Genomic DNA, 26,774 nt, shown 5'->3' on the forward strand with positions numbered 1-26,774 from the left:
TAATGCCCCTTTTTTATCTTTTCTTTTTTTCTTTAGATCTCATTATTTATTCATCGTTTTACTATCTAGGTATATCCTATTCAAACTGCTCTGCAACAAATTATCAGAAAGAGAGGTGTAAGAATCGACGGTGCTCTCCTTTCTTTCCTTGGGATAAGCTTGAAAGATTTTGAAAGATTTAGGGAATTGTGTTGATATTGCTAATAAATAAATAACTAAGGGTTCGCAGATGTACGTGCGGGATTGGGACGTAAACCTTGGAATGCTGGGTAAGGTAGGTCATCCTATATTATATGTATAGGTATAGAAAGAAGGCAGCGTCTGATGGTTCTCGAGGGAATAAGGTAGGGAGGGCTTTATATACATGGTACGTAGGTAGGTAGGCACATATAACCCCTAGGTACCTTACCTCTTCGACCTCTTACTGGATAAGAAAGAGATAATCTCTTCCAAGATCTACAATAGGAACCCTATCAATCACCGCTCCCCCCCCTCCTTCCCCCCCCCCCCTCTTCCCTTTATCACAAGCCCAGCTCACGCAAATCCGCAAATCGCACAACGGCCTACTAAACCCCATCATCATCATCATCATCCAAATCCACAAATCACATGCATGCAATCATATAAGAAACGAGAGGCTAGATACGGATCGATCTTGAGATTCCATTTTTTTTTAACGATTTGAAAACGTTTCTGTTCCCTCTCGTTTTGCACATCCAAGTGCTAGCTAATATCTGATGTGTGTTTTTTTTTATCATCCATCACCCGGATAGAGAGAAAATGTGGATTCAAAAAAAAGAAAGAGGGGGACAATGCAAAAACACCATCGCACGCCATGCGAACAGGTCGGGGGATACGTACATACAGGAATGACAAAAAAAGACGAAAACAAAAGGAGAGATGAGGGAAAGGAAGGAAGGAAGGAGAGACAGACAAAACAAAAACGAGAAAAAAAATGGGACTCGGGCTATGCAACGCAACGCAACGCAAAACAAAAAACCTCGCTTTGCTGTGTGTCCTTGGACTTTCAGTGCTTGTTTGGGATATATATCGCACAAATATGGAGGAGGACGTTGGGGGGGGAATCAAACGATAAGAGAGAAAAAAAACGAAATGATTAACGCAGCCCGATGACGCTCATCTCCAGTGTCCATACCCGCCGGATCCAGAGCTTGAGCTTCCCCTGCACACCGTCCACACCCTCGAGTTCTACGCCCTCCCACCAGCATCGGCGCGCGGGTTTCCGCCAGAAGAGGAGCAGCTTCTGAGCCATCCCCACGGCGTTGTTCCCCATCTCACCCCCGCGGATATCGGTTCTTAACCTGGCGAGCGCGAGACTGCAGATGACGGCCTTGTTTGGCTCGTTCGCTCGGTGGCCCCAACGATCATCATGGTTGAATCCTCTGCTCGAAGTTAGTAGACGTCCTCTTTCAGGGGCTTCGGTACTTACCCCGCAGTCAACATCTCAATCAGGTGTTGCTCCGTCGTCCCTGATTCCTCACTCCTTCTCAGACCAGAGAAAATCCCATCTTGCTTCAGCAGTGCCCTTCCAGCTGCCCTCTTCACCTCGATCATCTCCGGTTGCTCGATATCCGCGTATGGGGGTATAACATAGAAGTCCAAGTCCTCTCGCAGAACAATTATCCCTGCTCGATCTTGTAACATCTCTCTAGCTGATCCCGGCATCGGCTCAATTGGCACTGCATCCATTTCAGGGCCCGCAGAAGGGGAGTTTCCTCCTGATGGGATCGTCTGCGCAACATTGCGGAAGAACTCGAGCATGTATTGTAAGGAGACGGGGTCGTACTGAGATGATATGTTAGCTATGTAACATTTATATCTTGCAAGATTCTGCAAGTAGATTCAATCTCACGAACATCAACTTGGAAGGCATCGCCTTCGTGGTATGCATTTAGGTGTCCATCGGGTAGGAGCCCGTTTGGGAAGAGGGAAAGGAGAACGAATTCGGGAAGTGTGAGGAGTTCATCGCGTGAAAGAGTGAAGCGTGTGCCCCTATCCAATCGAGTTAGTACATTTGTCTCAGCACGCTTGCCACAGGACATCGCCTTGTTACCGGAGGTCCATAGTAATATGCTCATCTGCACCGACATCTGGAACCTCGTGTTAGTTACTGACACATCGTCTCTCTCCTGACAAGTCCATACCTCCAAGAGTATTCAGAGGTGGTGCACCACCCTGCTGAACCTGAGTAATAATACTCGCAGCTCCTCCAGCGGCCGCCATTAGATATGTGAAGGACTGGAGCGGGCTAGAGCCTTCTGAATATGCGGGAGGTGGCTCGTTATCCTCGTCTTTCTTGGAAGATTCCCCTTTTGTGTCTTGTGGTAGAGCAGCCTTTGTTTCCGCGACAACGTCTTGAGAGGAAGTTGAGGGTTGGTGTGATACCGGCGCAACAGGTCCGTATGCTGGAACAGATGCCGATGAACCAGCTTCAGTAACAGCTGTCTTGTATGCTTCAACAGCCTCGGCGGTGGATGCGTAGAGGGACGAGAAGGGTGGAGGTCGAGGAGAAGCTGGGGGAGAGATTGAAGGCTCGGAAATGGGGTATCTAGGAGGTGGTGAATTTGCGCGGGATAGCAACTCGTCGTCCAGCTTCGATGCGTGGTCGACGTTCTCGTCAATATCCACCCCGACGGACGGACCGTCGTTGGCTTCTTGCGTACCTGACAACGTGGTGACTGGATCTCTGAACTCGGCTCGGAATTATGATATCAGTCTAGCGGTCTCGACTGTCACAAAAGGGGTTCATCGAGTCCGGATCAGAGGGGTGTAGAATCATCAATGAATGCTCGCGATTGCAGGAACGAGGTCCAGGGCGTTTATAAGGCCCAAAATGGTTAGACTCAATGTATTTAGTCCGTGCAACAGCATTTCAGTCACATCACACCTCAAAGCCATTCGTTCAACCTCCAATGGCTCTGCCAAGTTTACCTGTCAACTTCAAAATAGCTGAGACAAGTGCATTGTCGTAAGGTTAAAGCTCATCTGTCTGGCCAGTTACTACGTTCTACTCCAGGCTGTCTCCGGAATGGCTTAGCACAACCCCTAGATCAGACGCTTCCCATTCGTTGGCAGTGTAGTCTTACGGGACTGTTGATACGGGACTCGTAAACTTTATCTGGAAGATTATGGGTTATGGAGCTCGATGTGGTTTCTTTTTGACCTCTTAAGCTTAAACTCTACAAGCCAATCTAATGATGGCGTCCTGTCCCTCGCTGGGCCCCGGTACCCCTATTCTTTATAATCGGGTAAGCAACGCCTTCGCTATCATCAATTCCATCAACGCTCCCCACAACTTTCCTAGCCATCACTTTGTCCACCTGGAAGCGAGAGGAGAATGAAAACGGGGTGGATCTGTAAGGACAATAATCGGTGACGGGAGTAATCAGATGATTATATGACTTCGATTATTGATTGATAAAGAATGTCAATCCTCATCAGTATCATCCCCAAAAATAGCTTTGAACACTGCTTCTCCAGCCCTTTGTCCCTCGAGTGCCTCGTTTCTGTCTGCATCGACCACTATCTCCTCTTTCTTTAGTTCCGGCACTGCGGCTCCTGGGACTTTCTCCTTATCCTCCCAAAGCTGTTCCCCCCCTCCGGACTCACGCATCATAGCATTAATTGCATCCCTAGAAACCAACTCTGGGGCCATGTTTCTAGTCGCCGCACCCTCATCCGCATGCTCTGTACTGCCTGGTTGCACATGCGCCGGCGGTTTAACATTAAACCTCTTACACAGCAATCTGGTGGGATACCACGGCGTTGAACTCCTAGTCATAGGGCCATACATACCCAGTTTTGCCGCCTGTTCTGCAGGATCTTCAGGTTTCGGTGTCGGCTTACTCAGTAATTCCTTAGAAGGGTCTTGAGCATCCGACGCCAGCTTTGGAGCTGTGGAGGAAGAAGTGAAGCGCGTGGCCATCATCCCAGACATGGGTTTGAAGATCTGAGCACAGTTTGCGAATTCGCGGAGTTCATTTAGCCAGTCTTCTTTGCTCATTCCTGGACCACGTTCAGGCAGACTGGGGGAAATGCCAGCTTGGTTTTCTAGATATGTCCGGTAACGGCTGCGTTTTGATTCATCTTCGCCATACGGCATGAAGCCAGTTGCCCCTCTGGTCAAGGCAGCATCTGCGATGTACTTATCGACTTTAGGGATTTGAGCTAGGAGTTCTCGTCGACGTTCTTCCTCGGTCATGGCATAGCCTTCCGGTACCTCACCCAGTGCAGCGGGTAGATTGGTTTTTCCTGATGCGGATACGAGACGCTCGCGAGCAGCGGGGGTGAGGTAGTCGAATACAGATTTCCCTGGTAGGGCTGCTTCGCCGAGGATGGAGGCGCGGGCTTTGGGGTCCAATTTGGAAGCCCTGGCTGCCTCGGCAGTGGAGAGGTAGGTCAAGGCCTGGGAGCCGGCCTTTGGGGTTTTAGAGGATCTCCAATTCTCCGGTATCTTTGGCGGGGGATATTTCGTCGAGGTCTGGATGATGGAGGAGAATTCGTCAGTGCTGCTTAGTATAAAGCCATCGAGAGGTAGTCGCCCGTCATGACATTTTCGTAAACCGGCAGATGCATTTGCTAATGCTGTCTTCTTTGAGATGAAGACTGGTTTAGATTTTAGAAGCGGATTCATAATGCCATTTGCGGGCTTTTTCTTCTTCTTGTCTCCTCCTATGACCCGATTGTATGATATTTGAGGCCCTATTTCATACGGATCTTCATCATCTGATCCTGTGTCATTCAAGATCCCAATACCTATCCCACCGCTCTTCGGCTTCTTCTTTTTTGCTTTTGGTGGAGCAAATAGAGTGGCATGATCATCATCCTCGTCTTCTGACTTGGCTGCATCTGACCCAAGCCCAGTTCTCGGCGACAATCTCGTCTCTCCCTCAAACCCCAGCCCCTTGTGGTCACTTTTTTTGATGAAACTAATCATCTTTGTATTTTCCGGTGCGAATAGGTATGTGGTATTCACATCATCGGGCCTTTCTACGCCATCCAGACGTGCTTTACGCCGCACCTTTGGACCCACACCTTGGCCTTCTTTCCAGCCCATCTTCTTCAATAATTTGACCCCGATCGTCTCTCCCTCTATTCGGAACAGATCAATAAAGGCGCCACGCCGAATGGCATCATGCTGTGTAGATCCGAGGCCAGCGAATCCTTCTGCCGTTTGAACCCGTTGTGCTTCTGCGGCATCTGCGATGTCTTCATCATCCATGAAATCCTCCGGCCGTTGTTGAACCGCCTTCGGGTCATCTTTCTTTCGATTCGAGCGGGAGGAGACGAATGTCGAGGGTGTCCATCCTTCTTTCGAACCGACGGTATTGAAGTACCTACAATCAACTGTCAGTCCAAGGTAGCATAGATTGTCCTCCAAGGAACCTACCCAGCACTGAAGCCGCCAGTGAAAGCACCATGGAGGCGCTTCAATCCTCTCTCATCCCGAACCTCCTGTTTCCAGACCGGGACATAGGAGCCGTCATCTCGAACATCTGGATCCTGTGGGGGAAGAGGTGTTCCGAAGACCACAAAGGGCGACTGCTGCGCTTGGAGATCGGCCTCGTAGGCTGCGCGCGACCTCTTGCCGGACATGGTAAGACATAGAATTAGGAATATGAGGTTGTAACAGCCCTACAGCGCGAGACTCAGCCTTGTGATGTAGAGAGGTTTTGCATGGCTGGGCGTGAGGCTCTAATTGGCTGATAAGCGCGGGCCCTCCTGGTGTCAAGTGTCAAGTGCTCGCATTTGTTTGTTCCAGTACTAGGGGATGTACGGTGTAAGTACCAGGTACATTAGCTACATAGGTAGATAGGTAGTAAGTCGTGTCAATACGTAACTCTACCGCCGAGCCGCTGTCACTCCACGGTCAACTGATACTCGTAGCACCGAAGGGCAGGAGGAGGGACAGGATGAGTTGAGGCTCTGGGGTAATGAGTGTGGGCACACATGTATTATTAATATATAATAGATAGTATCGCAATCCCGGGACGCTACACACGGCATATGTGTGTAAGGCGAGGTACACAGGTATATACCTTACGGAGTACTCCAGTCCGTACCTCTGTACAGCTGCTCCTGGGATGGTATCGTATTTCAGGTACTATTAGGTACGGACTTCCACCGGCGAGAGAGGCACCGTAAAGTCGGACAACACGATATAGTCCAGGACCTGAACATAGCTCAGTCGTCAACGTCATGGACAATGCGAAATGGCCCGTACTATTATCAGTCCATAGATCTTCTCCTGATTCCGTGTTGGACTGCACTGTACCGAGCTGGATTGAGCCGGGGCGCTTGGGTAGCTACGCTCAGTAGCCTAAAGCTAATCAAGGAGGCGGGAATCAGCCTCGCTCGCCGTCAAGTTTCAACCCGCTATCTCCATCCTCATCTTCATCTTCATCTCCATCGTTGCCTTTCCGTTTCACGCGCCCCTCTATCCATACTCTGTACCATTCTGCGGAGAATTACCGCCTTATCTTCCGCGCATTGCTGCTGCGTAGGGGCACCCGTACCGCTCGTGCAGTAAATCCGGGCAGTCGACCGTCTCGCCGTCCCACCCACCTCAATTCAATCTGACCGACCACCACCACCACCACCACCATATCACTCAGGCCGTACCAACCTGCGTCCTACTTACACCAATTAACACCGTCACCACCTTGCCATCATTCCATCCCTCGTGCGACAACAACCCCACAAGCGTCAGCCTCCACAAAGGCAAACAAAAGTCTATCTATCTGCGAGCAGCTCGGAAGTGACAGTGACATCGCGGCGACTCCTTGCGTTGACAGCCACGGCTTCGACGTCGTAAAAGGAATCACCGGCTCTTCGGTTGATTGTTGCGGGAACTTGTTCGGGTGAGGATGGCAACAACGACCTCCGTATCGCCCACTACAATCGAGCGGAACGGTTCACGACGAGGCCAATCCCACTCGACACCGACAAGGTCGCAATCAACAAGGACGAGGAGTACTGTAACACCTAGTCCGGGGCGTTCCAACTCTACCAGCCATAATCGAACAGCATCGGCGCGTCACGGGGCTATCGAGGAGATCTTGCCGCAGGCCGACTATGAGTCCTCGAACCTTCCACAAACATCAAGAGTACCAAGTAAAGATCATCCACAGCAATCTCGTGCAGAACCAGGGAGAAGCGCGTCCGGGCACCACCATCACCGATCCCAGAGTCGCTACTCAACAGATATGACGACAGCTACAGCAAATAGTGGGGGACCAGCTCCCGTGGTAACCCCCACTGAATCTAGGCAACGCCCTTCGGGGAAGTCGAGAACCACGATACCGGCGCAGACAGGAAACTGGACCCTAGGCAAGACGATAGGTGCTGGAAGCATGGGCAAAGTCAAGCTGGCAAGGAGAGTCGAAGGCGGCGAGCAGGTACGTATCATGCCGATCAAGGGAGGACCCAGCCATCACAACTAATTACTCTCCCAGGTGGCAGTCAAGATCGTGCCGCGAGGCGCCGCGGACGATGGACATAATCAAAGTCGAGCCGATCGAGAACGAGCAGAGCGTTCGAAAGAAATTCGAACAGCACGAGAAGCCGCCATTGTCACTCTTTTGGATCATCCATACATATGTGCAATGCGAGATGTTGTGCGCACGACTTATCATTGGTATATGCTTTTTGAATATGTCAATGGCGGGCAGATGCTGGACTACATCATCTCGCACGGAAAATTGAAGGAGAAGCAGGCCAGAAAGTTCAGCAGACAAATCGCCAGTTCTTTGGATTACTGCCATAGGAACAGCATTGTTCATCGAGACCTCAAGATTGAAAACATCCTGATAAGCAAGACTGGAGATATCAAAATCATCGATTTTGGCTTGAGTAATCTATTTTCCCCGCAGAGTCATCTGAAGACGTTTTGTGGGAGCTTGTACTTTGCGGCACCAGAATTGTTGCAGGCCAAGGCATACACTGGGCCTGAGGTAGACGTTTGGAGTTTTGGCATCGTGTTATACGTTCTGGTCTGTGGCAAAGTGCCGTTTGACGATCAAAGCATGCCCGCCTTGCATGCAAAGATCAAGAAGGGCATTGTGGATTATCCTAATTGGCTCTCACCCGGTGGGTAGAACTCCACTATCTTCAAGCGTGATAATACTGACTATCTGCAGAGTGCAAGAACCTCATTTCGCGAATGCTTGTAACTGACCCGAAGCAGCGTGCAAGCCTGCAGGAGATAATGAACCACCCCTGGATGATCAAGGGATTCGGATCACCACCAGAGAACTACCTACCTCACCGCGAGCCTCTTCAATTACCGCTCGATCCAGCCGTCATTCAAGCAATGACTGGCTTTGATTTTGGGGCTCCAAATGTGATCGAAGCTCAGTTGACGGAGGTGATCGAGTCACAGGCTTACCAACGTGCCGTACGACTGGCTATGCAAGAGAAAGAGTTGCAATCGGCTCCCAAAGACCCAGAAAAGAAGAGGGCATTCAATTTCGATTTCTACAAGAGACGTAACTCTTCAACAAGCCGGGATAATCTCACAGCTCCAAGTCTAGAAGGCTTGGCGCTTGGCACGGATCCAGTCAATGCTTATCATCCCCTTATTTCGGTGTATTATCTTGTGAGGGAAAAGCAGGAGCGCGATCGACGCAACGCAAATGCAGTGGTTACAGGCGTGCCACGATCGCCAGGTGAAGCGCCGCTTCAAATGGCCGACCTCGCTGCGCCGAAACCAGCCCACACAAACGCCGCAACTTACGAGATGCCTGGCGAGCAGGCAACGGGAGGACGATCACGACCGCGCGCTCGGACTCACGGAGAGGACGAAGTCGTCGACGCGGTCAAGCATATCAAGATTTCTGGATCCAGCAATCCGGCGTCCCCTGCAATCGTCGAACCCCCACCCGAACCACCACGTAAAGAAAGCACTGCAGCCGGTATTCTACGGCGATTCAGCACGAGAAGACGGAAAGAGCCATCTACTGACCGGTCCCACCCTCCCGTCGTCACTGTGCAATCACCACACGAACCTAGCACACTGAGAAAGAGCTTCAGCGTTCGCCGAACGCGTGAACCTGCCTCCGATGATCATCCTACCTCGGCGCTTCGTTCTGGCAGCAGCCAACCTCAGCACCGCGATCTTTTGACACCTCCAGGGTCTGCCAATAACTCTCGAGGTCCGAAAGCTTTGGGGAGATCAACGAGTGTCAACTCGGCCGATTTTCGAAGAAAAGAGAGTCGACGAGCGCCTCCGGAGGCACCTCCTCCTGTCTCTCACAAAGAGCCACCTCCACCTCCGACCAGTGGATCTGATCATTCAACTGTGAACGAGATCTCGTCACGTGATGGCGAGAATCAATCTCACTTGAACCCTAGAGCTGCTGCTACTACGAGAACCAAGTCGCTTGGTCATGCCAGACGAGAGAGCATCCAAGCACGTCGTGCACGGAGGGAAGAGGCACGGGAAGCCAATGTGCCCGAGGAGACAGATTTAGAACTTGGCGATGCCAGCGGAATGTCAACGGAGCGCGTTGAGAGTGCCGAGAATGTGAAGCCGGTATTCCTGAAAGGCCTCTTCAGCGTTTCGACGACATCAACAAAGCCGATCCAAGCAATTCGCGCCGACATTATCAGAGTTTTGAAGCAATTGGGCGTAGAATATACAGAAATCCGAGGTGGGTTCAGTTGTCGACATACACCTAGCATTGATCTCCAGAAGGTAGTCGATCTACCTCCAGGTAGTCATAGTAACCAGACGCCTGGTCATCGCCGCAAAATAAGCCTCGGGGGATTTATGACTGGAAGGAACAGCCAAGAACGAGACCGCGAAGATTTTCGTGAGGTGGAGAAGTCACCGCGCACAGCTCGAGGCCCAGGCCGATCTCGTGCAGACACGACCTACACCAACTCTGACGTCTCGGACGAGAGCGTAGGCCGTGATGGCCACGGATCCTCTGCGCGCGCAGTCGGTGAAACGAGCACGCATGTGCAGAGCGAGCTGGGCGGAAGCATGATCCTCGAGTTCGAGATCTTTATCGTCAAAGTTCCTCTCCTCTCACTTCACGGTATACAGTTCAAGAGATTGGCGGGTGGAACCTGGCAGTATAAGAACATGGCCGACCACATTCTAAGGGATCTGAGGCTTTGATCTGGTGACCCCCTGACACCCGTTGTAACTGGACGAAACAACTAGAAGATTCAGGAAGATAAAGATGGAGGTGTAGGATTGGACTGAAGGCGGCACGGCCCTTCTTTTATTATCTGGGGGCGGGCATTAAAGCGCATATACACGTACTATGCTTTTGAGTGCTTGATGGATGGTTGGAGGGTGTTGCCTCATGTAGGATGAAGTCGAGGGATTTGTGGAGGGGTCGTACATTTCAGACTCGTTCTTAGCTAGTTGATGGCCTGGAAGGGTTGGCCACCATAGGAACGAAGGCGGGGTTTAGTAAAATTTAAGATTATTCAGGAAATTGCGTCTACATGTTGATTGATAACATAACATGGAGATTATCGATCCGAGCTTCGAAATTCCATAAATGATAGAGTATCGGCTCTTAACACTTACTGGGGAGTTTCTATTATTGAACCCAAGTTGAACCCGGATGATCAAGCGTCAAGTCGGCTAGATCACGTGATAGGTCATAATAGCCTCTTGCAAGGCCCGTGCTTGGCAACATCCCCCACGCCTCGCCAGCAGCATAACCACCTTGGAAGTATTTCCACGTTTCAACTCGAGGACAGCGAACTCTCAACGTCCTTCCTGAAGGTCGCTAGCCATACTTCGTCAGGTACCATCTCCTGAATCCACCGCCATACCTCGGATAGCACCGGAGATCCGGCGCGACCTCTGACCGCGCTTTCAACAACATACCCGATATCACCACTCAGCCTTCGAGTCCTCTCGCTGGCTACTCCGACCATCTAACACGATGCTCCAAGGGGCCCACGTATTTTCTCATCAGCATCAATATAACCCGCAGGGTGAGCCAGCATGGATGCACCAGCAGACTCACCATCAGCATGCCCAGCAAGCTGCGGCTGCAGCAGCTTCTGCGGCTCAGCAGCAGCACTATAACCGGATTGCTGCCAACCACAACACCTCTGTTGCTTCGATTAGTTCAGGTCATGCGCAGGATACAAGCATGATGGATAATGTTACGGAGGAGAATAGGCGCACCTTGGCCTTTATCGCTGACCTGCTGAATGAGGACACAAGAGAGGCGGCGCTTTTGGAATTGAGCAAGAAGCGTGAACAGGTTCCAGAACTGGCTCTGATTTTGTGGCACTCATTCGGTACGTATCAAGTTGCGAGTTGAAAACGAGTAGTTGCTGATTTATGCCAGGAGTTATGACTTCTCTCTTGCAGGAGATCATATCCGTTTACACGCTCCTTAACCCGTCGCAACTCACTGCTGCGGCTTCGAACCGGGTATGCAATGCTCTGGCTCTTCTACAATGTGTCGCTTCTCATAATGAGACCCGCGCTCTCTTTCTGAATGGTACGTGTGCTTCCCTTGGAAGTAGTATGAGATGCTGATATCAATAGCACACATCCCTCTATTCCTTTACCCTTTCCTCAACACTACCTCGAAGTCGCGGCCTTTCGAATATCTGCGATTGACATCTCTTGGTGTCATTGGAGCCCTCGTCAAGAATGATTCGTCAGATGTCATCAACTTCTTGCTTACAACCGAGATCATCCCTCTGTGCCTTAGAATCATGGAGACGGGCTCAGAGCTCAGCAAGACTGTTGCCATCTTCATCGTTCAGAAGATTCTCCTTGACGACCACGGGTTGAACTATATTTGCGCCACGTACGAGCGTTTCTACGCAGTTGGCACAGTGCTCAGCAACATGGTCTCGCAGCTTGTTGAGCAGCAGACAGCACGGCTCTTGAAACATGTTGTGCGCTGTTTTCTTCGGTAAGATGATATTACGAGGCAGTGGGCTTCCTGTGCTAACAATGGTATAGACTCAGTGACAATGCTCGCGCTCGCGAAGCCCTCCGACAGTGTCTCCCTGAACCCCTTCGCGACGCCACGTTCTCCTCAGTCCTACGCGATGATGCTGCTACCAAACGCTGCCTTGCCCAGCTGTTGATAAATCTGTCGGACAATGTCGTCGAATCTTCGGGAAACCACCAGGGCATCTGATAAACGGTCTCCTTCCTTTGTACCATACTAAAGCGCCCCCTCGTGCTTGACACGAAGCAAACGAGTGGGATTTCATCTTCGGTTTTGCATAGACAACGATACCCGGTCTTTTCGACATTCCGTCAGTCTCTGCAGTGGTTATACAACGGTTTCACAAAAAAGCATTGCAGGGTGATTCAGCGTTGGCTTGGGGGTGTTCAGCGGGTTTGATGGCTAGGATTTGCTGCACCAGCCCTGGGGGGTTGGCAATCTACTTCTTGCCTAAAACTTGTCATTTCTTTCTTCATTTACCTGGTGTCTTCAGGTGCGGTTCTCTTGCATTACTGGGATGGCGTTGGGGACACGTTTAAGTAAGGTAGCTTGGGATGATGTTGTAAGTTAGGAGTCCTGTCTTCAGGAATAGACACATGTTGACGGGTGACATGATTCCGGGAGGTAGATGGTCTGACGATGACATAGGAGGTGAGCGGGGCAATTTCCTGGGCAAGGTGTTGTCTTCTAGCTGGGTGTAAAAAGCGTTTCCGGGGCTGGAGTTTCTATGGCGCATTAGAGACAAAAGAACTAACTCTTAAACCATCGGCTTGCTGTTGTTGCTATCACGAGGGTGCTCTGAAAAAGCAATAGGCTACTTTTTGCGGGACCAATTATACCATTTAGCACGTTCGCTCCCTCCTGACGTAAGAGCTGGATTATTCATCCTCTTCTTTATTTGACGTCTGGCCGGCGCAATGAGTAATCAGAAGTAGATGCCTCTAACGGTTCTAACCAGAAAGCTCTTCATCCACACGGGGTGATCACTAATATCTGAAAATTTGCGGCTCTCCAGACTCCAGGAAATGTGCAGGGGCCCCATATTGCACTCAGATCACCCCACCACCCTGAAGCTGACAAATTTGACGTCTGCATAGTAAGGAGAGCACAGTAGGAGAAGTCCCTAGCAGAAAAGTTGACGGCCATTTTCGGACAGACGCTCACCGTCTCTCGCCGAGGTTATTCAGCCTGCGCCTCGCGAATTCTGCTGCCAGTGAAGACGTCACTTTACCAATCCACAGCATATAACTTTTATCTCTCTCTGTAGGCGGCCAGCAGCAGTCGCTTTGTATAAAAACTCAAATCCCATGGACCCTCCCCCATCTTTTCTCCAGGATGATTATGCCTTGAACATGCTCACTCACGCCGCTATACACACCCACCAAACAGAGGGCGCCGCTTCGAAAGACAAGGCTAGCATTGGCATCCGAGGACCCTCGACGACATCGATCACTAATCACCAAAACGGTCGCCCGTCTGGGGGCCCTCACCTCACGCAACCTAGGAGTCTGAATATACTCAGTGATTATAATAATCCCCTGGGGTTGCCGGCGCGAGGCATGGACGCTCTGGCATTCAACCCGCCAGCCACTGGGAGTCAACTTCCGTATTTGAATAACGCGTTCCCGGGAATCGGATCGCAAATATCGCCCAATTATGGGACCAATCTGGGCATATTAGATGCGGAATCTTATGATGACGGGAGGGGAGCTTTAAGAAATAGGAGGGTGGAGCCACAACTAGAGAGTATGTTGCCGTTCGGCGTCACACGCGGTTCAAGATCCAGGCCGCGTTCTGAGTTACGGGCGGATAGTGAGGAGCAAGATGACGGGACGAGGAGGAAGAAAAAGCGTAAGGTTGAAACTCAGAATAAAGAGGAGGAGGAGGAGGCCAGGAGAAAGAGCAGAGGGAGGCCCAGAGTCGATACTAAGGACGAGACGGCCGCCGATGTAAGTCACCCCAGTGTTCGATTCTGGTATGAGTATATGCTTGAAACTTGCGACAATTGGTATAAGGGAGGTATGCATTGCAACGGCTTCTAACAATGTGCAGCGCCGGAGAACCCAAATACGCATGGCACAGAGAGCTTACCGCCATCGTAAAGAGATAACCATCTCTTCTCTGGAAAAGCAAGTTCAAGATTTGAGGAGCACAAATGAGGAGATGAACAATATCTTCATCAATCTCTACGATTTTGCAATTGCTAAAGGTCTGCTCCAACGTGAACCCGACTTTGGACAGCAACTTCAGTCAGCTACTGAAAGGTTCTTGGCCTTAGCCAAAGCGTCGGCAGGTGACGATAACCAAGAGGAGGATCACGAAGGCGGTGCAAGGAATGACCAAGCTGAATCTGGCCGTCGTCCCAGAGCGCAGAAAACTTCTGCGAAGAAACCTCATGAAGAAAAACCTTCCGAGCCTACTTCAGCGTGGGGTGGGTTTACCGTTTCCGCAGAAAGCCCCCAGGAGATGGGTATAGGATATAAACAACAGAACGAGGAAAGGACGACACAATCAGATCACCAGGTAATTACGCGGCCTACTGAGGACAATGCAAGCTTCCCTTTCGACTGGATGGGGCTACAAGAATACCGTGCCGAGGTTCCGGAAATTCAGGATTACTCGCAGGATCTCTCCTTACAGTCACAGCTACCACTCCCCGATACATACAACTATAATGAGTTCTCTTTCGCCCGACGGATCCACAGGGGTGCGATTGAGAGGGCTTTCAGACTCTACAACTCTACGGACCCATATGACCTCGAAAAATTCCAGCGACTGTTTGGCTTCTGCTTGCTCTATGAAACCAAGGAGGCCATCGGAGCAAGACTGAAGAGAGTCTTGGGCCGCTCCACAAAGGAGACCCTTCAGGAATGGCGTGCGCCTTTTGTGCACGTCGGGGGCGCTGGTACATATTACCCTTTGCATGATGTAGACAGAGAGCTCATGCCCAAATTCCGTACTGGGTATTCCATGGGCCCGTTTTCACCAGCGATTGCCCAAGCGCAGGAAAGCTTGGAGGACGATATGAAATGTATCCTGCCCGGATTCCAAGGAGAATTCTTTGATCCTTATGATGTCGAGGGATATCTCCGGGACCGTGGGCTTGATATCCCCCCTGCCGCTGAATTCGTCACCGCTGAGCTTGATCTGGTAGCATTATCTGAAGCTCCCAGTCCAAAAAGTGCCAGCAGCGATAGTAGCTTGTCAAAGATCTCTCCGCAAACTCCACATAGTCCTATTGGGGCCATACTTCTGGACACCGACAAAGATTCGAATGCTCTTAGTCTCGACCCAAAAAAGGCTGGTAACGGTTTGACGATTCTCGATCCATTGACACAAACGTTTCCCTTCCCGTCAGGTTTCACCAATTGGGAAAAGGACAGCTCTATGAAGGGTAACAATGGCTTCATTGATCCGATCTTTGATTCAATGTCGGGTCAAAGTGCACGAAGAGTAGGAACGCCTGATGTAGTCATCAGTAACCGTCGATATGGTAATAGGCAAACAGTTACCATCAACGTCACGACCCTTTTGGAAGGTGAGTCACTTTCTCTTGTAATGTTACTTTAGCGCTAACTTGTTTGTGCAGAGTTGATTAAGAGGGGAGTTTGCTTGGGACGTTCACCTGGTTTCAAACCCTCTGATGTAGACGCTGCTATCATTGCGGCAGTAAATGCCGGGTGTTGAGTCACCTTGTCTCTGGGCATATGCCCGCAAATCAGAGCGTGATGTCTGTCGCAATCATAATTGCGAGACTTCATATCGAGTTGAGGCTAGCCTATCGTGAATGCGCAACTCTGATTCTGATGGTCAAGATTGGTTTTTGGACTAAGCCTTCTTGTTCCAGTCAAGCTGCTTCCGTATAACTAGAATCGTTTACGGTCGCGACGACGAAAATATCTTTTCATTAGCTCTGGCTATCAGATTATTTTCCAGTGTTATCACTGGGATGGAAATGTCAGTCAATTTTCAAATGCTGTCTTTGAAAAGGTAGATCGCTGTCACTGCCAATTTTCCCACCTCGGCAATATCCAACACAAAAACCTCACCATTACTTGAACTGGCCGACAGTAATATTTTCGTCGCCCAATGCCAGACAATATTTTCGACATGTCGAGTATAATTATTCAGACGATCTTCTGCACTCGAAGTTTTGCTTCGAAATCCGCCGTAGATCATGGGATTCGCGATGGATTGTCGAACATTCCTTTAGGAGGCATTCCTTCAGGAGGCTCTACCTCCTTTTGCTCCCTTCGCGAAAGACTTATTTCAATTGTCGACAACTTTCGACCATCTCCTCTTCGACACAAATTTTTTACAACAGTCACAATGGAAATGGCGACAAAAGAAGGAATCTGGTCTGAAAAATATACTCTGGATCTCCCACCAGATATATCACGTGACAAGTCAGAACTCGACTACCTTCGACGAACCAATATGGAAGCAGCAGCTGAGGCGGTGGCAAGCCCTCAACTCAAACCATCTCCTGTACGGAAGGGACAACCAACAATCATCTATCGCCCAACTCTGACTCCAGCTTCAGCAGAAATTGTTGTACCATCTCTTATGGCAAGGGAAACAGCCAGGAACAAGGGACACGAGATTGATAGTTGTTCAATCCCTGCCAAGCATCTGACGGAAGAGACGCGTCGGGATTCTGGAGTTGCTATGGAGGACGAGGATGAGAATGAAAATTCAACAATTCCTAATCAATCGACAAAATCTGTGGATTTGATCGAAGAAGCCCGCCGGGACTCTGGAATTGCAATTGAGGATGAGGACAAAAAGTCAGAACCCCTCAATCGTTCACTAAAGCCAATGTCACGCAAGAATCTGCTCGCTCAAGGGATAATGTCGAGGGGCCGACGATCTCTGGCCTCTCAGAGTGAAGCAGATGCTATGTTCAAAATCGACGAAGCTTTCACGAATTTCGTCATACGGGAACATCCCGCCGGGTACGTACTGGATGAAACTCCATCTATCCCGCCGGCATGATCCTTGTTATGAAGGACCTGATTAAGGTTATTGGGTGCAAACGTACAATACCTATGTGCCTCTCGAAACCTTATGCGAATCACCGAGGGTGACAAATCGATCCCTCAAACCTCTGGCCCAATGCAAGGGTAAACTCTATACCGCTCCACAGAACATCACAGAAGACATCAAAAGAGCTTTATAGACATTCATGAAACTACGATCGCTGATATGGAGTTTGGAGAGAATACGAGGGACGGAGTTAGGAGCATGATGTTTCTATATGAGCATGCGGAAGAGAGGCAAGGGGCGCAACTGGTGGAGAGCAATCTGGGATTTTTATAGCGGGATTCGCTGCTCGGAGTTCTATTTCTAAGAAAATTGGGCGGAGGAACTGGGTTTTCCGGGAGCGTTGAATTGCAGTAGCTGCGTCAAATAGTTGTGATCATGGAGACCTCAACAGCTGAGACCAAATAGATGAACAAGATTCAACTTATGAAACCATCCGTTTCTGAATGTGAAATATCTCCCTGCTTCAATTACTTATGTAAAATCGCAGCCCCCTTCCCCGTGACGACGTGAGATTCTCCCGCCATGCACGTGATCCATCGCTTCTATATCAAAAAATCGAACTCAGTTCAACGCGATCCCCAATGGCCAAATGGGTACAACGATTCAGGCCCCCGTGCGATTCAGGCCCGCATCGAATAGCCTGTACGTGGTCCCAATTCCTATCAACTCCCATTTCCGCTGACCTATATAGGTAAGGCGCTCTACCGCGCTCTCCTCGAACAATGTCCACGAATTCCTCTCCCATCTGACCTGCCCCCGCAAGGACCCGTTAATCCCATAAAACACCTAATCCGCAAAGGATTTCGGAGGCGTCAGTATGAAGGATCTCCACGTCTTGCAGTCAAGGCGCTGAAGATTGGGTACAATGTCCGTCTACCTCTACTTCCCAAACCCCCCCAGACACGCAGCTGGCTAATCGTCATGCCCTGGCACAGGCCGAAGAGCTGCTCCGCACCGCAGCATCCGGATCGCAGCCTGCGCTCTCGCAAATCCACACCCTCCTCCGCCGTCTACATACTCGGCGACAAGAATCCCAACAGCCGCCGCCGCCGAAACGAGAAATACCGCGCGTATGGCCGTATCCCGGGGCTCCCAAGGTTCTGGAGACGAGGCCGCTGCCTCTCGAGAAGCTGAGTGGGAACCGACGCGTGCCCATCGTGACGCAGACGAATGGCTACCCGTTCCTCCGCTTCAAGAAACCGCAGAGTCCGTTCTTGTCCCGGGTGCTACGGGACAAGATCATGCAGAAACATAATAGGTTTGAGAAGATTGGGGAGCTGGATGGCCATGTAGAGAATTTGGGGGCGTGGGAGGGGCAGTGGGAAATGAACGTCTTGAATGAGCTGCGACGGGAGGGTGCGGGAGGGGAGGAGTGGTGGAAGACGGTGGGGGGTGACTGGGGAAGGCGGGATGGATGGTGTAAGGATGCGAGGGATGCTAGGAAGGAGGTTTGGTCACGTCTTGATCGGGATGGGAAGAGGGCGAAGGAGGCTGGTCTAAAGATGGTCGAAATTTATAAACAAGAAGAAGAGATGTGGAGGCAAGAGAGAGAGAAGAGAAGGCACGATAAGAATGTTGAGAGGAGGAGGAGGAAAGAAGAGTCGATGAGGGAGAGTTGATGCATTTGAAGGGGAAGATGTTGCACAATATATGCTCTCCTGTCTTGACGGCAATGGAACCATTGAAATGTAAAATCATGAACCTCTCATGTAAAGACTAAAGACACCAGAGCCGCTAGAGAACCTATTCGCCGCGCTGATGCATCCGATCATAAAACTATCCCGCCATGTACCCCTGTTATGGCAACCATCCTTCGTCCTGACACCCCGCACCAAGATCATTTCTCAGTATAAGTCAGAGAATCCGCAAAGAATCCTTAATGTAGACTGTAGGTGGATCCCTCAGGAGGTTGGGGTAGTTTCTTGTGCGCTGGATGGGCCATGTATCTGTCCCTTTATTAGATATGCATAGTCAGAGAAACACAAGTGGTGCTCACCTTCTTAGCTCAATCAAGACAGTCTCCATTGTGTTGTTTCTGCTCCAGTTGGCAAGGCATGGAAGTTTGCTCGGGTCGACCACGCCGTTTCTTGGGTTGACACATGGGAGGTTCACCTCGTTAATGAACTGGATGGTAGGTGGCTGATCGGGATACTGGTCACCGCAGTGCATCTTGAGAGAGTAAATGCGGTTTTCGTGAACGCTCTAGAAGGGCCTGTAAGCTGGTGCGCATCGAGAGGAAGGCCCGGGAGGAACCTACGTGGGGAGGACCAAGGATTGTGCCAGTCCAGTTCGACATCAGCAGATCATCACCTTCTGCGAGACCGTAGGAGCATGCCTCTGGAGGGGCGTCAGCTCAGAGGTACCTTCTCGCTATGCGGGTATCTTGCTCACCAGCTCCAAGGCCCTTCTCTCCCTTCTCCAACTCCTCCAGCAGTCGGAAGTTTCTTGGCACTTTGGCACCCATCTTGTCAGTTGATAGTGTTAAGTGTATGGTATTATGGTAGTCGAAACAGGAAATATGTAGTTCGCTGAGAAGTGTGAGTCGTCCGGCTCAGTTGTTTCATCAAATGTGGATTCCCAGATCGGGGTGGGGGATGCCGCCGGAGAAACTGCGGCTAAACCATGGCTGCATTGATTGACATCGGCTGCCGAAAGGACAACCTGCAACACTCCCGTCACGCTCTCACTGCATGAACCAAGATTATGGAGATATTGATTATAAAGAGCTAACATGACGGCGCAAATACTCGCCTCAGAGCTTGCCAATCTTATCCAGGAGAGCAAAAGGAAGCATACAGATCTGAGAAATGTGAGCTTACGCGTTGTCCACTCAGAACCCAGGCTGACCTCACAAGGCTGCAGAAAAGTCTCTGGATGAGCTGAAGGGCCTACGCTCTACCTCTGAGGCTCAAATAGCCGCCGGTAAGCTATTTCAATTCGTTGAAGGAAATTTGCTAATCCAGATAGATCTTAAAAAGAGGCCCAATTTCGTGACACCCTTTCTCATTGCCTGTGGCACCAAGAATGCCAAGTACACGGGAATTGCAGTCGTGTGCTTGCAACGACTCGTCGTGTCACGTGGACTTCCCAAATCAAGGCTGAGGGAAGTCCTGGAGGCGCTTCGAGAGGCAACATCCTCTGGTCTGGATGTTCAGCTCAAGATCCTTCAGGCTTTGCCTTCCCTTCTTCAGAATTATGCGGACGACTTGAAGGGAGATCTGTTAGCAACCTCGTTGAACCTTTGCACTATCCTGCAAGCGAGCAAGAATGGGATAGTCAATAATACTGCTGCCGCAACTTTACAGCAACTCGTGGTGTCAGTTTTTGACAAGGTTGTGGCTGAAGATAGTACGTTTTTCCATTTTTAGGAGGCTTCTTCTTCTAACGAGCATATAGAGATATCACTCGAAGTTCCCACAGTTGGCGACGTTCGTACTGAAAATGGGTCAATACGAGTTCGAGCGGCTGCGCTGGATGCGCACAGAGTATTCGATGATTTGTGTCTCCTGACCGAAGCTCAAAAGCCTCAGTTCCTCAAGTCTGCAGGCCTACCTCAGACTTTTGGCCTCGAGTTGATTGAATCAGTTCTGACAAATCATGCGGAGATATTTCTGACACATCCAGAACAAGCTGATATCCTTCGTACGAGGGTCATGCCATTCATCATTAGCTCTCTCTCAGATAAGTTGAATTTTGCCGTGACTGTGAGAATCGTGCGAATTCTTTACATTCTCCTCAGAAGACATCTTAGCATTCTCGCCTCTGAGGGTGAAATGGCCCTTGGCCTACTCACACACATGCTTGACCAAGATACTGCTATGTGGAAAAGGTCATTGTGCATGGAAGTCTTGAGGGGAGTATTCGCAGAAGGCGCCCTTATACGACGGATCTTTGCAATGTATGATGCAAACGGCAGGAAGCCAATCTTACGAGATCTTGTTGCAGCTTTTGTCAGAATCAGCACAGAGAAGCCGTCACTGATTGGCCTAAGCCACCAGTCCACAATACCTATAGCAAGTCAAGGTGACACTGGAGGGTCTGATCCGGTCGTGCTTGAAGCTAGTGTGATTCCCGGTATCATTAGTAGTTCCGCGAGCTCCAGTGAGCCTGAAGCAGGGATTAGTACACAATGGAGCACAATGAGGGTGCCTTGCATTGACCAACTGGACAAAACAGACCCTCCTTCAATTCCTGAGTCTTATATATACAGCCTAACGCTGGCCTGTATTAGTGGCTTTTCTGAAGGACTGGCGAAATTCATCTTGCCGCTTACTGTTCCCGAGAGACCTCGCAAGAAGGCAAGGCAACCAGAGGGAGACTCCAAACCGTCGGATACAGCACCTCCAACCCCCATTTCTCAAGGCACTCTTGAAAGGCAACCTTCGTTCAAAAAGAACCCGGTTCCCGCCAATCCGTTGCTACTCGAGGATCACCCGCTACATGAAGACGTGAAAATATGTGCAGGCATCGTGGAAGAATGTTGGCCCGCAGTATTGGCAACATGCTCAACATTCCTGTATTCTGCACTTGACTCAGAATATTATCATGGTCTGGTTAGATCATTTCAAAAGTTCACTCACGTAGCCGGGCTCCTACGCCTTGCAACTCCCAGGGACGCCTTCCTAACGACTTTAGGAAAAGCTGCAGTACCCGCGAATGTCTTGACAGCCAGCACAACTCAGAACCCAGTCCCGCCGACCCCACCGGCGGAGAGCCCTAGCATGTTTAGCAATGCAAGAGGTCTTTTGAGCGTTGATTCGTTAGTTGGGGGTTCCTCCCCATCTGAACGTGGAAGACAAAGCTCTGTTGATGCAGGTCAACCTTCTTCTCTGAACACCCGCAATTTATTGTGCTTGCGAGCCCTCCTCAACTTGGGCATTGCTCTTGGCCCAACACTAGACAGTGCATGGGTGATCATTCTAGGGACTCTTCAAGAAGCCGACCTGGTACTATTTTCAAGCAGTAAATCAGCCAGGTCCTTGGCTTCTTCCCAGAAACTCGGGGGTCAGAATACCAGTGATGGCTCTTCGCTCTTAGCAAATTTTGGCACCGAGATCAAAGCTGTTGAGACAGCTGCCTCAAGATTGCTAGAGAGCACGATCGATTTTCCAAATGAAGCATTCTTGGAGGTCGTCGAGGCGTTGTGCAAGCTATTTAGAAATGATGATGAGTCTAAATTAGAGGGTCTAGGTATTTCAATGCCATCGTCGCCACGGCCGGCTCAAACTCATCGGAGGGTTCATAGCTTCAATGCTGCCCCAGTTACTCAAAATCAGGAGGATCTATTTGCATTGGCCAAACTGGGGGAAGTCGCCAGTATCAATATCGATCGCCTTATGTCCTACAACCCGGATGTCAGTGGATGGACAACTTTGACATCAGAATTGATAACGGCCGCTTGCTCTTCTTCGATGGCATCGTCTGTCCGATTGAGAGCGGCGGAAATACTTGTACGAGTTGTTCTTGAATCTGCCGCAGCATCGTTGTCATTGCCAGGCGAAACACGGGGCATAGTTCAGCTACGGCTATTGGAGGCCTACAGTCGAGCTTTGAAACCGCTGCAATCAGACAAACGCGAGGTGCTAGTTTCGACTCATACAGCCGATGTCGATGTTCACAGAGTTATTCTTGAAGGTCTCAAGAGTGTTCTAGAACAATGCGGTGAAAGTTTTATCAGCGGTTGGGAGATTGCTTTCGAAATTATCGGAAGTGTCTTCGTGGAGAATTCCCTGGAGGACAAGAGCCAAAATAACACCAGAGTCGATACAAGGTCTCCCCGGTTGATCAGATCAGCGTTCAACTCGCTCCAACTTATTTGCTCTGATTTTCTTTCCTCTCTCCCAAACCCTTGCTTTTTAATACTCGTCGATACCCTTTACAATTTCTGTTCTCAAAATGATGATCTCAATATCTCCCTGACGGTTAGTCATGATTTGAAATGCCCTTTTCTACAGAAGCGCTGACTTCTTTCTAGACTGTCACATTCTTCTGGGTGCTGTCCGACTCTATTTCCAACAGGACTAGTTCATTCTCGATCAACCCTGATCTCATTCAGGGATCTAGTGAGCAGGGTCTCATAGAGATGGCATCCGGCGATGATCGTGCCGTTTCTGATGCTGCATTATGGATGCTGCTACTACTACGATTGACAGCTGTTGCTACCGATGAAAGATTGGAACTCAGGAACAGTGAGTGCAGTTAGCTTTCTATCCATGGAAATGATTGACGCTAACTTATCCCTAGGTGCTATTCAAACTTTACTCAGGATCTTCGATGCATATGGAGATCAATTGAGTCCTGAGGCTTGGACGATGTGCCTCCAGAACGTCATGTTCAAGTTGCTGTCTTCTATCGAGGAACAACTTCAAATGACATATGATCCCCAGTCTTCAATATCCGATAAAGATAAAATTGGTTGGAACGAGACTACTGTGGTTGTCTTGACTGGCATCACGAATCTCTTAGCTGAATATCTTGATATATTGTCAGGCCATCCAACGTTCGACGCTTCATGGAAGAGCTTGCTGGTGCATTTCAAAACATTTCTGGACTTCAAAGTCCTTGAGATCAACACCGCAGTGTTCAAATCTTTGAGAGAGATACTCTCTAAGGGCAACGTTAATGGGACCAAAAACTTTGATCAAGTAGGAATTAATCTTGCCTGGGATCTCTGGTCTCAATCTCTGCCTGCCGTCACATTGGAGAGATCAGATAAGCGCTTGGATAATCAGGACTATTTACTTGCATATGTTTCTTCTCTATCGGAGATATATCGTCTGGTCCAGCCGGATCTAAACGTTGGTCAAGTAGAGAGATTGCTGAGTCTCCTTCGCCAAGCTATACAGCAAGCAAGTGCAGCAACATATACTGCAGACATCGATTATCTCACGCCGCTTCAAACTCAGGTTTTGGAATCACTCAAGATGGTTCGGAGTGATATCGAAGGTGTTCCGTCTTCATTAATTAGCCAGGTTGCAGAGTTTGTGGCACTCGCTTTTGAAGTGAAAGCAGCCGACGAAAAACAACGACCAACTTATGTTGCACTGTCTAAAGCGGCCATGACGTTGTTAGAAAAGCTCATACTCTCTCACTCATCAGATCATCACATATACACGAGTGGTGCACTGTCGTCCGCTCTAATTGCGCTCGGAAAGCCAATCGTGCTCAAGTACTCCTTCCCAATTACTACCAAGAGCGTTTCACCCTGGCGGCAGGCTACTAGTTCAAGCCTCGCTATCTTGAAAGCTATATTACCAATCCTCACCCAAGAAAATCTCAAAGAAGACGTTGTTCGCTCAATCTGGTCCTCGATTGTAACTATCGGCAACGGCATAACTACAGCTGACTGCGACAACGCCCCCGAAAATGTCGACATCAAGTCTGACCAAGACTTCGATATATCCTCCTTTCTCACCCTCCGCCAACTTATAACGCCTTCTCTCGGCTCACCGGTAATCCCCGACAAGACTCGAAGAACGTACACCGAGTCGCTCTTCCACATGTCGCTCATTCACATGCCCCAACCCCAAGAATTGCCTCGAGCCAACCAAGAACTCCTTGCTGGCCTCTACCAACCGCGAAAAGGACGTACTGTTGATCCTCCGCCTTCACCGCGCTCAGAAATGAGCTACGTCTGCTTCGATGAGCTCGTTTCTCTTGTGGCACTACATGACAGCTCGGCGCCACGCATCAAGCTCGCTCAAGCTGCAGCCCCCTATCTCATACTTAGAGCAGGTCTCACGCTGCGCGCGTATATCGCCGACCAGCCACTACGAGGGCGAATGCCACAGCCTCTATCACAACGTAAAGAGCTACTTTATATCTTGAAAGCGCTGGCAAAATTGAGGTGTGAGCCAGATGCGATTCCAGACACGCCGGGTGTGGATAGTGAAGGCAAGAAACACTTGCATCGTTTGTATCCGTTGTTGGTGAAAGCAGTCAGGGCTGCAGCAAGAGACCAGGAGGTTCTGGAGTGGATTGGACAAGCGCTCGACGAGGTCGGGATGGAATTTGGTGTTTGATTACGTTGATGTAGAAGTAAGTTTGTAACATGTTTGAAGTGACTTGGAGTTGGCTGGACTTGATTTGAACTTTGTTCTTGATCGATTTGGGATTAACCTGTTATGGTACTTATTTATACCGCTACATAATCTGATCTCTCAGGTGTTCTTGAGTTGTGTGATGACTCTTCCGCCGCCCCTGTACAGTTGCTGACTTGACGCCTTGCCTTGTTTCCACAAACAAAAGATATCGCTCTGTACTTATACACTGAACTCCCCTTTACCTCAACTTAAGTATACATTCCAGCATCTGGTCAACTTTATCTTCTTTCCTCACTTCTGCTGCGTAGTGTTCTCAAATGCATTAAGCATACTCCTCTTCATCTCATCGGCCGGGTGCTCGGTCTCCGAGGTCTGTCCATCTGCCTCTTGCTGGTGGCTCTTCGCCTCCAGCACCTTCGCTGCTATGGTCTTTTTCTGAGCCTCTCCCACCTTGCTGTACACAGCCATTGCACTTGCAATCATGCTGCCAATATCCCCCACATTGCCCGGTACCACAACAGATGTGCCTTCCTTAGCCAGCTTGGCGAACGCATCAACGTACTTTTCGGCAATAGTCAAGCTGACTGCATTCTGTGCACTCTCTTCTCCCTGGGCAATAGCTCGTGCTACAGCATCGATACCGGCAGCTGTAGCCTTAGCTTTCAAGAGGATCGCTTCGGCTTGTCCGCTCGCCATGTTGATCTGTTCACTTCTTAAAGCCTCTGAGGCAAGAATGACACTTTGTTTTCTTCCCTCCGCAATATTGATCGCTGATTGCCGTTGACCTTCGGAATCAAGGATCTCGGCTCGTTTCTGACGTTCTGCAGTAACTTGGCGATGCATTGCCGTCACCACCTCATCCGGCGCATGGATATCTCTAATCTCGTATCGGAGGCAGACTACGCCCCATTCCTGAGCCGCTTCATTGATCGCTGCTGTGATATTTGTGTTGAGTGCTGCACGCTCCTTCAGGACGTGGTCGAGAGTCAGTTGACCAATTTCGGAACGCATGGTGGTCTGCGCGAGCTGAGAGATGGCGTATTCTGCATCTTCGACTCCGTAACTTATCCTTATTAGATTATATGTGTTGACTGAAAAGAGACAGAACGTACCTCGCTTTGTAGGCGTCAAAGACCCGTGTGTATAGCACGCCGTCAAGCTCCAAGGTCACATTGTCTGCCGTAATTGCGCTCTGGCTGGGTATCTCAATAGCCGACTCCTTTAAACTCTTCACGTATGCTATCCGGTCTATGAAGGGCCAGAGAATAGCAAGACCTGGCTGGAGAATCCGGTTGAACTTCCCCATACGCTCGACGATCCATGCCGTTTGTTGGGGTACGAAGCGAATGATGGTATTGGTGGGTAACGAAGGACGTTGGAAGTATGAGGAGGGAACATTGGAGCTGTTGATTCCCAGCAAGCCGGTGTTTGGTGCGAGGGATCGGGAGGAGGTCTGGAGTCGTCTTCGTTGTTGCGAAATGGTTGAAGCTCTTGCCAGGGTCAGTGATCGCGTGGCCAGAGATGATGGGACTGCAGCGCGCATGCTCTTACTGAGCATTGGTCCGCTCAAGGCCATGCGAGACGCAGCCTCTAAAGCCATCGTGCTTATTGTAGTAAATTCGGGCGATGGGATCAAAATAGTGATGTCCTGCACAAGAGCTCAAAAAGCTCTCTCTGCCTTGTCAGCAACGACGCATTCGGAGAAATTCTAGCGAGGCGGCCG

At 49.9% G+C, this 26,774-nt stretch overlaps 10 protein-coding genes across 10 annotated transcripts; 6 read left to right on the top strand and 4 right to left on the bottom strand.

The window, feature by feature from the left end:
* Positions 1–1,117: 1,117 nt before the first annotated feature.
* Positions 1,118–2,244, bottom strand: M430DRAFT_104030 (hypothetical protein; the record flags this gene model as incomplete). Its single annotated transcript, XM_024860896.1, has 5 exons — positions 1,118–1,403; positions 1,451–1,806; positions 1,878–2,013; positions 2,075–2,111; positions 2,166–2,244. The coding sequence occupies 5 exons, from the start codon at positions 2,242–2,244 to the stop codon at positions 1,118–1,120; spliced, it is 894 nt and encodes a 297-aa protein (XP_024719652.1).
* Positions 2,245–3,448: 1,204 nt separating this feature from the next.
* M430DRAFT_104561 (hypothetical protein) lies at positions 3,449–5,616 on the bottom strand (the record flags this gene model as incomplete). Its single annotated transcript, XM_024860935.1, has 2 exons — positions 3,449–5,357; positions 5,411–5,616. The coding sequence occupies 2 exons, from the start codon at positions 5,614–5,616 to the stop codon at positions 3,449–3,451; spliced, it is 2,115 nt and encodes a 704-aa protein (XP_024719653.1).
* A 787-nt stretch (positions 5,617–6,403) lies between these two features.
* M430DRAFT_35846 (hypothetical protein) lies at positions 6,404–10,469 on the top strand. Its single transcript, XM_024866826.1, has 3 exons — positions 6,404–7,418; positions 7,476–8,109; positions 8,160–10,469. Exons 1-3 carry the CDS (start codon positions 6,888–6,890, stop codon positions 10,142–10,144), a joined length of 3,150 nt encoding a protein of 1,049 aa, XP_024719654.1. The 5' UTR covers positions 6,404–6,887; the 3' UTR covers positions 10,145–10,469.
* Positions 10,470–10,928: 459 nt separating this feature from the next.
* On the top strand, positions 10,929–12,152 carry M430DRAFT_104725 (hypothetical protein; the record flags this gene model as incomplete). The annotated part of the gene is made up of 4 exons (XM_024860948.1): positions 10,929–11,292; positions 11,343–11,498; positions 11,546–11,921; positions 11,972–12,152. 4 exons carry the CDS (start codon positions 10,929–10,931, stop codon positions 12,150–12,152), a joined length of 1,077 nt encoding a protein of 358 aa, XP_024719655.1.
* Positions 12,153–13,522: 1,370 nt separating this feature from the next.
* On the top strand, positions 13,523–15,650 carry M430DRAFT_51699 (hypothetical protein; the record flags this gene model as incomplete). The annotated part of the gene is made up of 3 exons (XM_024868244.1): positions 13,523–13,912; positions 14,016–15,501; positions 15,553–15,650. 3 exons carry the CDS (start codon positions 13,523–13,525, stop codon positions 15,648–15,650), a joined length of 1,974 nt encoding a protein of 657 aa, XP_024719656.1.
* Positions 15,651–15,851: 201 nt separating this feature from the next.
* Positions 15,852–17,443, top strand: M430DRAFT_256326 (hypothetical protein). The gene has a single exon (XM_024865268.1). It carries the CDS (start codon positions 16,053–16,055, stop codon positions 16,956–16,958), a length of 906 nt encoding a protein of 301 aa, XP_024719657.1. The 5' UTR covers positions 15,852–16,052; the 3' UTR covers positions 16,959–17,443.
* Positions 17,444–17,590: 147 nt separating this feature from the next.
* Positions 17,591–18,628, top strand: M430DRAFT_20370 (hypothetical protein; the record flags this gene model as incomplete). Its single annotated transcript, XM_024864283.1, has 3 exons — positions 17,591–17,651; positions 17,701–17,876; positions 17,945–18,628. 3 exons carry the CDS (start codon positions 17,591–17,593, stop codon positions 18,626–18,628), a joined length of 921 nt encoding a protein of 306 aa, XP_024719658.1.
* On the bottom strand, positions 18,460–19,544 carry M430DRAFT_123711 (hypothetical protein). The gene is made up of 4 exons (XM_024861886.1): positions 19,401–19,544; positions 19,267–19,346; positions 19,006–19,211; positions 18,460–18,955 (listed from the first exon to the last, which is right to left on the bottom strand). The coding sequence occupies exons 1-4, from the start codon at positions 19,471–19,473 to the stop codon at positions 18,886–18,888; spliced, it is 429 nt and encodes a 142-aa protein (XP_024719659.1). The 5' UTR covers positions 19,474–19,544; the 3' UTR covers positions 18,460–18,885.
* A 153-nt stretch (positions 19,545–19,697) lies between these two features.
* Positions 19,698–25,186, top strand: M430DRAFT_35849 (hypothetical protein). The gene is made up of 6 exons (XM_024866827.1): positions 19,698–19,818; positions 19,865–19,931; positions 19,977–20,357; positions 20,406–22,930; positions 22,984–23,197; positions 23,253–25,186. The coding sequence occupies exons 1-6, from the start codon at positions 19,741–19,743 to the stop codon at positions 25,028–25,030; spliced, it is 5,043 nt and encodes a 1,680-aa protein (XP_024719660.1). The 5' UTR covers positions 19,698–19,740; the 3' UTR covers positions 25,031–25,186.
* A 105-nt stretch (positions 25,187–25,291) lies between these two features.
* M430DRAFT_123718 (hypothetical protein) lies at positions 25,292–26,722 on the bottom strand. The gene is made up of 2 exons (XM_024861887.1): positions 26,164–26,722; positions 25,292–26,114 (listed from the first exon to the last, which is right to left on the bottom strand). The coding sequence occupies exons 1-2, from the start codon at positions 26,649–26,651 to the stop codon at positions 25,343–25,345; spliced, it is 1,260 nt and encodes a 419-aa protein (XP_024719661.1). The 5' UTR covers positions 26,652–26,722; the 3' UTR covers positions 25,292–25,342.
* Positions 26,723–26,774: the final 52 nt, after the last annotated feature.

This window comes from Amorphotheca resinae (genome assembly GCF_003019875.1).
Source record: "Amorphotheca resinae ATCC 22711 unplaced genomic scaffold M430scaffold_8, whole genome shotgun sequence".
In the NCBI taxonomy this organism is placed as follows: domain Eukaryota; kingdom Fungi; phylum Ascomycota; class Leotiomycetes; order Helotiales; family Amorphothecaceae; genus Amorphotheca; species Amorphotheca resinae.